This window comes from Hippocampus zosterae, chromosome 2, assembly GCF_025434085.1.
Source record: "Hippocampus zosterae strain Florida chromosome 2, ASM2543408v3, whole genome shotgun sequence".
Lineage (NCBI taxonomy): Eukaryota > Metazoa > Chordata > Actinopteri > Syngnathiformes > Syngnathidae > Hippocampus > Hippocampus zosterae.
The window spans coordinates 16,448,728-16,464,729 of record NC_067452.1 but is presented as its reverse complement, the minus strand read 5'-3'; the positions used below and the strand labels follow the sequence as shown (position 1 = coordinate 16,464,729).

At 41.4% G+C, this 16,002-nt stretch overlaps 2 protein-coding genes across 21 annotated transcripts in view; both read left to right on the top strand.

The window, feature by feature from the left end:
- The first annotated feature begins 12 nt into the window (after nucleotides 1-12).
- On the top strand, nucleotides 13-10,503 carry fam3a (FAM3 metabolism regulating signaling molecule A). Of its 2 annotated transcripts, none has more exons than XM_052058453.1 (10): nucleotides 13-281; nucleotides 1,499-1,535; nucleotides 1,622-1,729; nucleotides 4,244-4,267; nucleotides 5,760-5,886; nucleotides 6,170-6,228; nucleotides 6,302-6,352; nucleotides 7,637-7,721; nucleotides 8,033-8,159; nucleotides 8,601-10,503. In XM_052058453.1, the coding sequence occupies exons 2-10, from the start codon at nucleotides 1,523-1,525 to the stop codon at nucleotides 8,697-8,699; spliced, it is 693 nt and encodes a 230-aa protein (XP_051914413.1). In that variant the 5' UTR covers nucleotides 13-281; nucleotides 1,499-1,522; the 3' UTR covers nucleotides 8,700-10,503. The 2 variants fall into 2 exon arrangements, with proteins under 2 accessions (XP_051914413.1, XP_051914414.1); XM_052058454.1 differs by lacking the exon at nucleotides 13-281 and adding an exon at nucleotides 1,283-1,364.
- Nucleotides 10,504-11,527: 1,024 nt separating this feature from the next.
- Nucleotides 11,528-16,002, top strand: part of si:dkey-151g10.3 (serine/threonine-protein kinase WNK3) — a 62,225-nt gene continuing 57,750 nt past the window's right edge. For 14 of the 19 annotated variants that reach the window (XM_052058418.1, XM_052058417.1, XM_052058416.1 and 11 more), the window contains exon 1: nucleotides 11,528-12,601. The gene's annotated coding sequence lies outside the window, so the exon portion shown is untranslated. The remainder of the gene's footprint in view (nucleotides 12,602-16,002) is intronic. The other 5 variants (XM_052058401.1, XM_052058399.1, XM_052058400.1 and 2 more) reach the window with 2 other exon arrangements.

The following is a 16,002-nucleotide window of genomic DNA, read 5'->3' as shown; positions in this document are numbered from 1 at the left end:
TCAGCTCAGACGAGCCGATATTACCGGAAGACAACCGACATCATTTCTTTTCACGGCTGCGTTTCCCAGCGCTCGTACATGACAAACACCAAGGAACACGGTTGTATGTTTGTGTGAGTTGCATGTCTTCTCAAGAGCCGCTACCGTAGATGAAAGACCCCATGAGGAAAATGCGAAAAAAGTAGTTCAGCGTCTCGGACAACGACTCTTCTTTTTCCCTCACTGAAGCTAAGCGACGGCAACAAAGAACGCGATATTTGACTGAAGTGTGAACACGGCAGGTACACAGAAGTGACAATAATCTTCTACAAACAATGTATTGGTTGCCTTGTGTCTGAAATATTTGAAGTTTCAATCGAAAACTGGTACCAAAGTCGCGACCAACTTTTTTGCATGTTAATTTATTTTTCATAATAGATGAAAATACACACCGAAGTACATGTTCCAAGTGTCGTTCATTGCACCTTATTAAGAACATTATGATTAAAATGAAAACAAAAGCACAAAATACGGCACTAAATTACCTTGGCAATGATCTCTTCTTTTTGGGAAAATGTTGCATCATTCGTTTGTCTTAAGCTTTTATTTTTTAATTGAATGATGCAACAACAGTCAAAATGTTTATGTATTAAAATGTGACCTTTGTTATGCAAGCGGCTGTTTAAATGGCACTGGAAGTTGCTTTGCAACTACCCTTACCTTACCTCTCTGAGCTCATCCGCCCCTACACACCTGCCCGGCACCTCAGGTCTGTGGACCAGACATTATTAGAAGTACCAAGAACTAAACGGAGGCTCAGAGGGGATCGAGCCTTTTCTGTTGCTGGTCCCTCTCTCTGGAATGACCTCCCACTGAACATTCGGCAAGCCTCCTCGCTGCCCATTTTCAAAACCCTCCTCAAAACTCACTTGTATTCTTTGGCGTTCGACTCAGCATGACTTAGATTTCTTCTTGGTTTTACTGTTTGGTGCTTTCTACCGCCTTTCTTACCGATTTGTCTTACTGTTTATTGTGCATGTTAAATTGCTCCATGTACAGCACTTTGTATGCAGCGATGGCTGTTTGAAAGTGCTCTATAAATACTGTTGACTTGACTTACCCTAATATACATATAACACTGATGAATGCCTCTATTCTATTTGTAACCACGGCAACAAATTTGTATTTTAATTTCTGTGTTTGACTTCGAACCATATCGCGAGCCAAGACTTCCAGAGACTTCCCTTCCTTTTTTTTTACTGTGCTTGTTCGAGTGGCCATGTGGCTTGAACGAAAAGCACTTACACACTGTCCCTTTACGATAAAATGTGTTGTGTGCGAAGTCGGTGTGGCACAGAGGCAGACTGAATACTGTACAAACACATGTACTGAAAAACCCCATAAATTAATGCCTTTTTGTTGAGTATTATTGGACAGACGTGTGTAAAAATTCGTCTTTGTGCACGCATGCACGCGCGCGCACACGCAAACTATTTATCTCCTTTTTTTTCTATCCTAGCCCAGCTCCACGAGAGAGGTAATCATGCGATTAACAGGTAGGTTTTGATTTTTCACCACTTTTAGCCGAGTCCCATCCTAAATTTTGCGTGTCCTGAGTGATATGTTCCATTTGTCTTCACAGGCCCCATGCGAGCTGTGGCTGTGCTGCTCTTGGTTGGACTCATATGGCTGCTGGCAAGCACAATGTTTGGAGAAGAAAGCGCTGCTTTTCTGCATCATTTCCTCAATAGTAAGGGATGTCGTAATACCCATTGTTGCATTTTGCAGTAAGTCGCTCAGAAACGGGAAATGAATAACAGTTTATCAGGTCACTATTAGGGATGTAACTATGACATGGCCACAATATCATCATCGTCATGCTACGTTATTAAAAGCAGCCCATCTCTGTCAAAAACATTACTTTTTGCCCGCTTCAGCTAAACACTGCATTGTGAACTACAGAGACTTTATGCCTACAGCCAATAGGAACACATATTAATAGAATGACTGGTCGAGTCTATTTTTTGTCACTGCTGTTATTCATCCATCCATCCATCCATCCATCCATTCATTGAGCTAATTTCTAATCTGCCTATCCTCACAAGGGTTGCTGTCCTCAGACAGTAGGCGGGGTGCACCCTGAACTGATTGCGAGCCACTGGCAGGGCATACATAGACAAACAATCATTCGTGGTCACACTCACGCATAAGGACAATTTTCGAGTGTTCTATTAACCTGCCATCCATGTTTTTGGAATGTGGGAGGAAACCGGAGTACTCGGAGAAAACCCACACAGTCAAACCCACACAGTCAACCCCACACAGGCACGGGGAGAACATGCAAACTCCACACAAAAAGGACGCAACCGAAATTGACCCCGCACTTCTGCACTGTGGTGCCGACGTGCTAAGTATTCAACCACTGTGCTGCCCACTGCTATTATGTAGTAAAACACAATAGTAAATCCTGAAAAATCCTGAGCCCCCCCCCCCCCCAACAATATTGAGTTTTTATACAGTATCATTTTTAATATCGCCACCCTCCCTAAATTATCGTGATATTTATCATATCATGAGGCTCGTATCATGATAATGTCTTATCGTGACATTTGGTTATCGTTTTATCTATTGCGAATATCGCCACTTTGGGTTGAAACATTATCTTGAAAACTAAAGCATGTTATATCCAGTGTGAGATTAATAAATCAAAATTTTGTCAGAACTTCACTCCATCGTTATGTTAATATCATGTAAGGAGGCAACATTAGAAACCCTTCTTGGGATGATGAAATGCACCTACCTCTACTAACTCCTACCATCGTAATAACCACATTTGTAAATTCATCTCTGACAGCATCATCATTTTTGTGAAGGCACAATTTTTCTTATAGCCGTGATGATGCGGTGAAGTTTATGCCTGATAACATAAAGATTCAAGGTTTACACATTCGTGAGCCAAACGAAGTGGCATCGGCGTCTAAAAGATATGCCAGCATTCCTTTCAAACGCAACATTTGGTGCGCGCCTACACAGACACACACACTCAACTCAACTCGCACATTCTTAAAATATACCTACCGGTAATAGTAGGGATGGGCAAATTGAAGCCTTATGAATCAACGAGACTATTGTATCTCATGGTTCTGCCAATGGTTCATCACTAGATTATTATTCATATTAGTTCTTTAAGAACCTCTGCTGCACGGTGAGCAGTATTGCAGTTTGTATTTTTAAATGAAAGCTTGTAATGTCGCTTCATTCCAAATAGCCTGTATAGCAGTGGTGTCAAACTAATTTTTGTCGCGGGCCAGATTTTAGTTACAATTTATTTATATACATTTTGTCTTCTACTTTCTCCCTTTCATAATTTTGCTGCTGTAAATTGGTAATTTCCCCATTGTGAGACAAATCAAGGTTTTCTTATCTTATTCACCTATTGTTTAAGTTACCTCAATGAGGGATTTTGTGACGTGAAAATGCTTACAGTCACTCTTTTTTATTACAAAGGAGAGTTTTAAATGTTGGTCGAGATTTTAGTAAGCATCATGAAAGTTGACATCTTTGATTTGCTTTTGCAGGCCACATAGTTTGATTGTTTGACAAAACTAATCATGATGCTCTGTACACACTACACTGCGACTAAACTGAATGACTGAATTTCAACTATTTATCGATATCTGTATTCGCTGTATGACTGACTCTACATAAACTTTCTCTCTCTGGGTCTACAAATGATTGGATAACTACCCAACTGACAAAATAACTGAATTTAATAACCAACTCAAGATTAATAACTCGCAAAACAATACTCCTCACAATCTCTCTGAACAAAGTCAGTGACTCCCTCTCTCTCTCTGAACACCTCGACTCGCCAGATTAAAACCCTGTGACACGTCATTAGCGAATGTAACCACACGTTTTACCTGGTTATGTCACATTTTCCACTCAATACGCACACCCCAAACGAGACGCCTGTTTCTCCTGGTCACGTGACAATGTCACTGACACACGCCTTTATACGAGACCTCATTTTCGACACCCACTTTTACTTGACACAAGCTTTGAAGTCCCATGTCATTTTGCCCATCACTACCAAATAGTTTCCAGTGTTGTGTAGACAGAATAATGGAACTGTGCTCCTTCTCATGTGATTTTCTCTCTCTCTCTCTCTCTCTCTCTCTCTCTCTCTCTCTCTCTCTCTCTCTCTCTCTCTCTCTGTGTCTCTGTGTCTCTCTGTCTCTCTGTCTCTCTGTCTCTCTCTCAGGTGCAAGTCAGGAACCAACCCACGGTATGGATGTGGCACTAGTTTCTATGTTTAAAAATCATAAAAACCTATTTGGATTGAACTTTACATTCGTTGATCTCAAATTGCTGCAGAGAAGAAATTTAAAAGATAAATGAATAGATAAAATTGGATACGATTTTCAAATGATCAGAAACCCAAAACGACATTTAGCCTACTTCTTTTGTCAAAGGACAGTTTTTAGGTCTTTTTGCACCTTTGTAGTCTGTGGGCCCCTCAGGTGGTGAGTGAGTGTTCGCTGCAGCTTGGGAGCTGCAGAAAAGAAGACCCGATCACACATGGTCTGTGTGGACCTTGTTTCTGGGGACTGGCAGGCTTGTGAGGAAGTAGAATGTCTTGCGGAGGTGTTTGATGTGGGTGGCAGAGGTGAGTTGAGGGCCTTTTTAATGCCAGATGGCGATGGATGGCTTCTGTTTTGAAACAGTTCAACTGAAGGAAGGCTAGGCTTTGTTCAGTCTCGAGCTCAGTTATGATTTTTTTTGCCCAAATGCTGATATTTTCATGCAGTGTACAATTCAGATTTTTTTTTCTCAAATCAGACTTGGGCCTCTTTTGCATGTGGATATAAATGGATGCTGTCTGCACGCTCATCTGCACACATCCGACACATACAGTACGTCATATTAAAAGCCCAGTCTGCGCTTTTTGTCAAAGTCACGTTTGTTCTAGGGATGTGATCGAGCACCTAAAGAAAATCAGATTTAACAAAAAAAATCTGAATATGGTATCACACTCTGCATTTTGAACAGAGCCTTAGTTTCAATCAGCCATCTACAACAGTGGTACCCAAGTAAAGTCCTTAAGCGTCCCGATCCAGCCTTTTTTATACCTCTTTCTCCAGCACACCTGATTCAGATGATCAGGATCTTTAAGGCTTCTGCGAAGCTTGCCAATGAGCTGATCATTTGAATCAGGTGTGTTGGAGAAGGGAGACATCCCAATCAGGCTCTCGAGGATTGGAGCACTTGAACACACTTACTCTATAGTATGTCTCCACCAGGCAAGTGGTCAGTGTGGATGTCGGCAGGACAGCAACAGAAGTGGGGCTTATCTTCTTTGTCTGTGTCATCAGCATAACAGTAGTCGGATATCCGATGTTTGCTAATGATATTGCCCAGGGAACGTGTAGAGCAGGTTCCCAACCTTTTTTTTCTGTCTGGTGGATCCTCGAACTTTTTTGTCATACCATGTGTACTTCTTCATTCATACGTGGTGATGATTCTTTAAAAGCAAAATGTAACACAACTGATTATTTTAACAAAAGTGCAAGTGGTGTATTGCAAGCAGCGAAGGAAAATGTTGTGATCAAGTGTATCTAAAGCAGTTGTTTTTAACAAAAGAAGCCTCCCTCTTGGGGGACCTTATGTTTGTAATGCAAACACTCGCAGGATGATGTCATCGTCTTCAGGGTGGGTCAGAATTCCCATCTCCTCCCCGGCAAGTAACATTGTGATCTTTTTGCCTCCTTTTTTTTAAGCTGAAGTTCGACCACGAAAGTATAAATGCGGCCTTTCAGCAGCATGCCCCCCCAAACATCTGGCTTTCCGTCTGGTATCAGGAGCTGCCAATGTCATTGGGCCCAAAATCTGTCTGGAGGATAAGATGTGAGATTTTCTGCTTATGGCTTCCTTTGTATTGCATGTTATCTCACTTGGATGCAATTTGCTTCACACTATCCCCCTGATCTCCTTCTCTGCTGTCTCTTTTGGGGTGCTGAGAGCATATACACTCTTTTCGCCTGTCCCATGCTCCTTTGGATCACACTCAAGTATTTTTATGTCCTCCACGGTGATATTTTTTTCCATGATTGTATTTTTTTGCCTCGGTTGGAAAGGCTTGAGTAAAGCAAGTATTTTGCTTTAACCTAACTGTCTCACTTACTCACAGGTTATTAAGCAGCGTGAAAAACAACGTTGGCAGAGGATTAAACATTGCTTTGGTGAATGGTACGATGAATCAAGTGTTTTCTATGTTGCGCACCTGGCAGTCATTTTCACACACTTTTTGTATTAATTTCAGGGGTGACGGGCGAACCTTTGGAAACAAAGACCTTTGACATGTGGGCAGGAGGTAATAAAAAAAAGACATTTTTAGGTATACAGTGAAAAGTTCCACTACACTCAGTTCCATGATGACAATCAAAGACTAAACTCTGCACCATAGCAGCCATCTCGTTACCTCTGTGTCCCGCGTCAGAGACACATAATTCTCCAGCGGGACACACAGTTCCAAATAATGTGCGTTTTTGGGATGCAAGGAAATTTCTCAGTCAAACCCCCGCCTCCCCAAAAAAAAACTACGCTACATATTTTTTTCCCAGCAACGATCGCAGTTTGACAATCACCACCATTGTTGTTTTGATCTCGCGTTAAGTAATCTTGCGTGACGAGGTTTCCGTTCTCGCGAGACGAGATTGGCGAGATCGGATTGCCAAGTTGTGTAATGTTAAAACAAGTGTTGCGAAAGTTTATTGCAGAGATATCACAGAGGAAGCAGCTAAAGTTGGATAGTTTTTTGCGATAATAAGTTGACTGAGTGAAAGATCTATAATTGGAAGCAGATTAAAGAGAAGAGAATTTATGAACACGTAGACTGAACCATGGGATGAAATAAGAACCTATTTCTCAGCAAATCTTGTATATCGGAATTATTTAAAATTTTGCAGCATTTATTATAAGAAATAAACCTATTATCAATGTATATTGTTGTTTGTGTTATTATCATATGCAATTGAATAAGTAGACCATTTCAGAATTCGAAATTTGGGACTCCCTAAATGCATAACGGGAGTCATACTTTTCTGATCAGCGAATCCCTGGGACTCGCAGTGCTCAAACTGTCAAATTATCACTGCCATAGAACGTTCATTATTTATACAGGCAACATCAATTATGATACACGCATAATCAGAAGTGATCACATCTTATATTAATCTGTTAATATGATTTAAAAAATAAATAAAAACTGCGGTATTTACCACTTATATACATTTTGACCACAAACTTTGCTATTTCACCCAAAGGTACATATGAAATGATAAATGTGATTGAGGAATGGTATAAAACACAATATATGTGACCTGTATATCGTGAATATGTGAGGCTTGCTTTGTCCCGCTAGGAGCGTCAGGAAGTAGAAAGTCATCCACCTAACTACTGGCGATCATATGTGGCTATCATGATCCTGAAACACTCCCTCTTTAAATTTACGGTATATTTTATTGCAAATTTGGGTTGAAGTCCAAACTGTTTAGCTTTTGGGGTGTTCCATCTTCAAGGTGCCACTATAAACGTCTTATCAGGTGCAAATGGCTCTGGAAGACCAATTAATAGCTTGTGTGATGTTTGTCTTCAGATGTTTCTGACCTATTGAAATATCTGCGACCGCTCCACGAGGGAACACTGGTGTTTGTAGCCTCCTTTGATGATCCAGCTACAAAGTAATGTTTATACTTGCATTAGTGGAATCTTACACTGTCTAATTTTATGTCACCCTCTTTTGTAGTACACTGTGGAGTACCCCAAGTGTCCGTTTTGAGTCTGCATTCATTTTTCTGCGTTCTTCATTGCATTAATCTATATTAGTTGAGAGGATAATGGATAGACATAATAAATATAAAAGACAAACTGTCCATCACCACTCATGAGCAACATTCATAATCCAATTCCTGTTTCATCCTGCATCTCACCACAGCCATTCTACATGCCAATCTCAATCAAATAGCTTTCCCCCAACCTTTTTCATTGCCAGGTTGAATGCAGAGTCTCGGCGTCTGTTTGAGGAGCTCGGGAGCACTGCCGTCAAGGAATTAGCTTTTCGGGACAGCTGGGTGTTTGTTGGTGCCAAGGGCATCGACAACAAGAGTCCATTTGAACAGGTACACTTTCAAACTGTGTTACTACTGGTGTCAGACACTCACATACATACAGCCACACACTGTAGATAATGTAATGGCCTTTTCACTTCATGATGTTGCATTATTACCTGTGGATGTGACTCGCAGTGATCCCAAGGTGCTTTCTAAATACACAGCAAAATATTGAAGAAAATAAAAAAATAGCCAGTAAACAAAGAGTGGTCCTGAAATTATACCTAGGTTAGATGTAAATTACAAGTTTGTTCATTCGTGGACAATGTCCTTAATGAGCATTTAAATTGATGTATTTTTAGTAGTTGCACTTATTTCATTCGTCACAAAAACAACCATTTCATACATACCATCAGCACTGTGTATGCAAGCACTCGCTGCATTGACAGTAAGAAGCTCATCTTTCCATGTTGCCGACATCAGATCCTTTTGTTTTGTCGTTCCCATTAGCGGATGAAGAACAGTAAGAGCAGCAACAAATACGAAGGATGGCCAGAGTCACTGGAGATGGATGGCTGTATTCCCTTACGGCCTGCTGTGGAAGTTTAATTCAGTCCTTTGCAGTAAACGTTTCAATTACAACCAACCACTTGACTGATTGAAGCCAAGGAGCAACTGAATGTGCACCCTGTTTAAGTCACACACAGAGATCGTGGTCGCGGGATGTGATCTTGAAAGTAGTAAATGTGGGGAGTGCTTGTGAAAGATTTGCGGAAGCAATGTGCGTGGGCAAAGTTGTAAAAGGGAAACTTGAGAGGTGAAGTTCGACTAACAAAGGAGCTGGAGTCGGTCTTCCTTGAAAAGAAAGTGATACTTCTCCTCCCTGCCAAAAAACTGAATCCACTCCAGAAAGTTGTACCGTATTCTCAAGTTCACAAAACACTTTTTAGCATTTTCCTGAAGGGTAAACGTTTGTAGTTTAAATGTAAACACTGTGTTTTATATTCAAGTAAAAATATCTCTTTTCATTCTGTGACAAATATTTCTGTGAAATTGTATTTATAATAGTAAGAGACGTTTGTTGCCTTCAAACCTGATGCACAAGCCTACCCGGTGTTTACCGACAGTGCTAGACATTTCCGTTACTTGTTTCACTGTGCCAGTGGTGTCAAACTCATTTTTGTCATGGGCCACGCTTTAGTTACCGGTTCCTTTGGAGGGCCATTATGACTGAAACCAAATTTTATAAAGTCAATAATAACGGTTTATCCAACTATTGTTTAAGTTTCTGTAATGAGGGTTTTGGCGACAAGAAAATGCTTACAACGAGTCTTATTTATCACATAGGAGAATTTTAAATATTGGTAGAGATTTTATCAAGCATCGTGGAAGCTGACATTTGCTTTTGCGGGCCACATAAAATGATGCGGCGGGCCCGATCTGGGCCCCGGGCCTTGGGTTTGACACTGCGCACTAGGCTCTATTTATTGAAAGGCCAAACAGAAGCTTTGCCATCAATGTTCAATTTTAAATGGCTCAAGTTTTTAACAATATCCAATGCTGGTTAATATTTGTCCACTGAGTGCTAGTTTGTTGGAATTTGCGTATGTGTTTTTTTTCTCCCTCAATTTTTGATGTGGTGGAACTATTTGAATGCATTCAAATAGAATTATGAATTATGCAGGAATGGCGATTTTCCGCGAAAATCCGCCGTTTCATTAAAATAATAAATTTTTGTGAATCGTCTAAATCCGGTGAGAACATTTTAGGGGGGGTCAGGTAACTTATCGTCGAGTTTTCACGAGCTCTCCCGATCAGTCTTTCCATCTTCCAATTGCATACCTGTCAACTTTTCGGAGCGCAAACCTGTATAAACTACCAAAAAATCATTATAATGAGAAAAAATCCTTATAACATACCAAAGCATTTTATATGTCAAAATAACGGCAGAAAAAAACCCCACGAAATTTTAAATTTATTGTAGATCTCCATAATACAATGTCTGGTTAATGTCTAATCATCATTCTACTTAGTGGCATTACTGTGTTCAGTTGTATTCCTGCGCTACTTTTTTCCAAATGGTTTGGAGTTGGTGAAAAAAAACCCTGAAATTTTCAGAATCCGTATGATTTGTGCGATACAGCCATATACGTGAGATTCACCACAAAATCCGTATGAACTATGGCTAAACCGTATGAGTTGACAGGTATGCGATTGTAAACAGCACTGCGATTGGACGTGTATGATGTCTTACTTGTTGTGATTGGTCGCCCGTCCAGGCCACGCCCCTTTCTGCTTTTTTCATCACTAGCCATTTGCCATCCCTGATTGTGTTGCTTTCGAGTGGTGAATATTTTATACAAAGCTTTGTGTGTGTGGCAAAAATTATTTTAAAATAAAATCATTTTTCTCATCCAGAGTTTTTAGATTTAACGACAAAAAAGATTAAAAACATGACATAGAACAAAACGTTACAAATTCAAATGAATGGAAATATCTATGGTTCCCGGTGACCCAGTGGTGCGGCGACATCACAGTATAGAGGTGCAGTCTTCGATTCCGGCTCTGGCCTCCATCTGTCGCATGTTCTCCCCGTGCCTGCGCGGGTTTTCTCCCACTTTCCGAAAACATGCACGGCAGATAAATGGAACACTCTAAATGATCCCGAGGTGTGAGTGTGAGCATCAATGGTTGTTCGTCTATATGTGACCTGCGATTACCGGGCAACCGATTCAGGGTGTTCGCCGTCTACTGCCCGAACGCAGCTGGGATAGGCTCCAGCACCCACGCTCGATCCTGGTGAAAATGGATGAAAATATATGTTATATATAATGAAATGTATTTAAACATTTATTATGTACACACATAGGGCTAATGCGGAATTTTAATGTCGGTCGTGATGCTGGTACTTGGAAGATATTTTGTGCGTGTGTGTCTGTGTTTTTAGGCTGACAAGGGGGAGAATCGTGGTCAAGTTGCTCCAGATATCCACCAGAGGGCGACAAAAGTGCAAGTGTCAGCCATGAGGGTTATTCGGTTCACAATGCTTCAGGCATTTCTTTTCCGAACGGACATAGTGATCTTGCACAGATGCAACGATCTAACGTGTTATTGTGCATTCACATACGAGTAGCGACGCTTCGTCTTTCCTGTCAATGTTTTAAAATACAAAAAAAATATTACTACGAAAGGCATTCCGTTTTGGATAATCAAGTGTGGGTTGACAAATATATAAAATAATTTGTTTCTATGCAGAGGTGGCACTCTACCAGAGCCCATGGGCGCTATTGCCCCATCATAAACTGCGTAGCCCCAGGTAAGCCACTCCTGCCATTTATTTGACATTGTACTGATATATTCGTATTTATGGTTTACTTTCTCAGCCATGCCCCCCCCCCCCTCCGCCTTTGTTGCGTGGGCAAGCTCCCCTCTCGCCCTGGGTCTGGGGGTAGAGGATCCTGGAACCGTCCCTGTTTATGTGGGGAGAATATCATCGGCTCGTGTGTGCGCAATGTGGACGTTGTTTCATTAAACTGCCATGTCAGTATCACGCACCATCGGGAATGTTTGCAAATACTGTACAACCTGTTCTAAACTCACCGTTTCTTCAGGAACAATGGAACAACAAGTAAACATACCGATTAGCTTTCTACTGCCGTTGCAGAAAGGTTTTGTTAACGGTATGTATTTTATGCAGTTCTTTATTTGCCCTTGCGCTTGAATTAAAATATCTGACGAGTACAGGCACGATTGACTGGAGGACTGAAATGTGATCACATGGACGCCGTGCGCTCGATGATTGGTCACAAGCAAGTGGCGCTTGGCTGATGAAGATGATGGTGGTGGCGATGATGAAGGTGATGATGATGATGAGGAGGAGGAGGAGGATCCCTGTGGCAAGTGTTCGCCGGCGAGCAACAGCAGCAACGCTCAGTTGAGTTGACATGAGAAACCACCTTGTCATGAGAAGCCGCCTCGTCCGTCCAGGCCCCTTGCAGTGGACTTGTAAAGAATAAGAATGTCATCATGTGCCGTCTACAACATGATTGATTGGCCTACGAGCCAAGTCGTGCATGGCCGCTCGCGAGCAGCGGACGGGGACAGTCGTCAGGCGGCGGCGGCGGCGGCGGGCATCGAGTGAGGGACTTAGAAAAAGCCGAGCATTGGCGGCACACAACCGGAGTACCTGCGTTTCGAGGAGAACCGAAGCACCGCCCCTCGCCGGCCGCGGAGCTGCACAGACACCGAGGCTGTCAGCGAGGGTCGGCGGCTACTCTGGGGCATTTTGCATTCTTCAAACCCCGTTGTGAAAATATACAACAGCCGGATTTGTCTTTTTTACAGTACTTTTCTCAACGTGTTTTTTCAAATATTTTTTGATGTGTCCACGTCGGGATGTAACGTTTCTACTTAGGAATACCTCGCGTCTATTTGTGCTGAATTGGCTGGCTGTCTTTTTTTTCTTGGAAGAAATCCACTGCCGGCCCTGACAGACACGATGTTGCATTCGGGTGAGTAAATAAGTGAAGTTTATTCATTTGATTTGTGTTGAGATGATGTCGGAATGTTCTCCCCCTCCAATTGAGGCGTATGACCACATCTGCCTTCGAATGGCTGTAAACCATGATTGACTTATACAGCAGTATTGCGTTGTTTAAAGTCAAGCGTCTTCTGTTTGACTGTGCGTGAAATGTAGCACCAACTTATTATTGTATATTTGGGTTGATTTTGAACATTGATGCCGACAGTAGCCTGACCTGCGAAGTCAGTCAGTTAGGCCAGCAGCAGCAGAAGCATTTCAGGCATCCCCGTGTCTTCATCAGGGGTCACCAACCCTTTTGAAACTGAGTTACTTTGTGACTGATTAATTGAAAAGGAAACCAGTTTGATACATGCATCAAATTAACAAATTTGCTCAAATTACCTTTAACTTAATGTTATTGTCAGTAAGGACAAACTGATTATTGTCCGGACTCAATATCAGCGCATTTTCGAATATCAACATCAGCCTATTTAAAAAAAAATCTGATGGCAGGCAAGACATCAATTTAAAAACGTATTGTCTCAAGGGGATTGTTTAAAGTTTCAGGTAACTTAATAAATAACAGATACTGTTGACTCTGGGCACCTTTTGCTTTTATTTGAAATTAAAACAAAGATAACAAGTGAAACATTTTAGTTATTTTGAAATCTTGGAAAATTTTACTTATATAGAGAACTGTAAATAGTTATTTTCCCATTCAATTTTTAATTTAACTGATGCTGATGACCTCGTGTGCTCCCTAAACTTTTCGGGTAGAATTACCGGGTATTAAAAAAATAAAAAAGTTGGTTGTTGAAGATGGAAAAAAAAGTCAACATTTTCCAAATTACAAGTTGTTTAAAAACATGCTTAAAGACATTTCACCAAAGTCAAGACTTGACATTTTTTTTGTTTTTTGTTTTGTTTTTTTAAACCGACGCAAATATTTTCCATTTTACTAAAAATGAATATCAGCTCTAAGAATCACTGGCTATTCTGATCCGGGGGTCAACAGTAAATATATGGTAAAAAAAAATTACTTAGTTTTTGTTTCACAGAATGCACTGCATTTTCCTTGTGCAACATCTTCACATTGCTCACGTAAGCATTACATCAGGTCGATGATTTTGGCCAATGTTTGAAGGGCTATAATCGGTCGATTTAATCGGATGGCCGATTAATCGATCACGGACTCCTATCTATTCATAATTAATCTACGTGACACTGACCTTGTTAATGATATCTCAAAGAACGAATTCTTGACAGATAACTATCAATAGGTAACACTATTTCTGTAATTCTTTGCAAGTGTTTATATTTTCAAGGTGTCCCGAAAGCAAAGGGAAGGGAATATTACTGTATTTGTCAGAAATCACAATGTCCCATCACTAGTGAGATATTTTTAGAACAGGCTGGGTTACTCATTTGGCCCTTGGGGATGACCTAGGCCCTGCAGAGAAACCACATCGGTGACCTGTGGTCTGCATGCTGCAGATTATAAATAATTTACTTTCATTGCATTTGATTTGGAGGGATGTTTCCAAAATACACATTTGCTTTCCTTATTTTTCTTTCCTGTACTGATGCCTAAGTATTGCATCTGACGTCCACGGCAAGGGCGAATGGGTGCTCACTTGACTAAAAAAGGCAGACGGCTGCTGAGCCACTCCAGTCAACTCTGATCTCAGCCGGCTCAGTCATCCATAAAGCCAGGCGCATAAGAAAAAAAAGTCTAATTTGACAAGTAAATAGCATGTAATTTCCATTCAACAGTCTCATTAACGAGACGTTCTCCCTTTCTCACCTGCACTCTTTTCCAGGATTGTTCTGCTTGCCGATGGCAATGAAAGACCAGGGGGGAAAAAAAACGGGCTTAGATAACACATGGTTGTTTGTGTCTATCCACACAATGTGTGCTACGTACACACTACTCTCCTGTGCCTGACCTGGATTGGACAAAAGTCCTTGTGTTTCCGACCTTGGGTTTGGTAATTCAAAGAGAACAATTAGTGTGTTTGAATTGACTTGATGTTTTCAGGAGATTTTAACATGTGTTCCTTAGGTTGACAATGCAACATGTGCTCAAGTCACTCACTCATCCACTGAGCTGCAGGAATGACCCAACTCATGGTTTAGAAGCAGCCCTTTTTTCGCTCCAGGTCAATGTGAGCTCCGGTGCCTCTTGCACTTTCTCCCTACGTCACTGAGCTTCTGTCTTGCTCTGTAGAAATAATGCTGAGTGTGGGAGAAGTGTCGCATACATTCAAGTGCTACACTAATAATGCTGGAGAAATGGAGTTGCATTAGTTTGGATTAGCTTGCATCACTTACTCATTCAGGATAATCTTTTTCAATAATGACTCTTTCGATGTCACTCCAACGATTACGACTACTTACCATCACTCAATGTTGGCAAAGTATGACATTGCCCGGCAACACACAATTACTTACTCAAGTTCAATGGTTGTGGCCTACATTTGGAATAAAAAGAAACAAGGTCAGCAGTCTATTATAATCAAGGTACTAACAGTGTAGTGCAGGGGTGCCCAATATGTCCATCGCGATTGACCGCCCGCCCCCGGTCTGGTCCCAAGTCGATTGCGAGGGATGCATGGGGAAATTTGTGTGTGTGTGTGTGTGTGTGTGTGTGTGTGCGTGGGAGGGGGGATTTGTGTGTCTGTGTGCGTGTTGTTACCCATCTATCCATTTTCTAATCTGCTTATCCTCACAAGTGTCGCGAGCATGCTCGAGCCTATCCCAGCTGTCTTCGGGCAGTAGGCAGGGTATGCCCTGAACTGGTCACCACCCAATCACAGGACACATATAAACTATTCACACTCACAATCACACTTGGGGACAATTTAGAGTCTTCCATTAACCTGACACGCATGTTTTTGGAATGTACGAGGAAACCGGAGTATCCGGAGAAAACCCACAAAGACAGGGGAAGACATGCAAACCCCACACAGGAAAGCTGGAGCCGGAATTGAACCCTGCAACTCTGCACTGCGAGGCGTACGTGCTAACCAGTTAATCACGTGCTGCTGCGTGGTATTAATATTGTATATTTTTGTGTTCGTGCACACTGCACTTTAAGCATACTCTCAGTTTAATATTCAAAAATAAAGTATTTAAAAAATAAAATGAAAAGGCAGGTCACCTTTAACCTAGGGTGGCGCATGATCTGCATCATTGGAAGTTGTTAGCAGTCAGCCGTCTGCAATTGAAGGTTGCGGTCAGATATATTTTTTTATTATTACTGTTGTCATTCAAAGTCGGTTTCATGTATAATTCACCAATGCCACTACTGGCACAGAATGGGAATCTGCAGCTCCAGGAGAAGCATTTTTAAACCGTACACATGCGTACGATAGTTTCTGCATTTAACAC

Bases quoted from the DNA above. Each gene is read 5' to 3' on its own strand.
- fam3a (XM_052058453.1), top strand. The intron at 4,268-5,759 runs GTATGGATGTGG...CTTTTTTTTAAG, and splicing joins AAGTCAGGAACCAACCCACG to CTGAAGTTCGACCACGAAAG. The intron at 8,160-8,600 runs GTACACTTTCAA...CGTTCCCATTAG, and splicing joins ACAAGAGTCCATTTGAACAG to CGGATGAAGAACAGTAAGAG.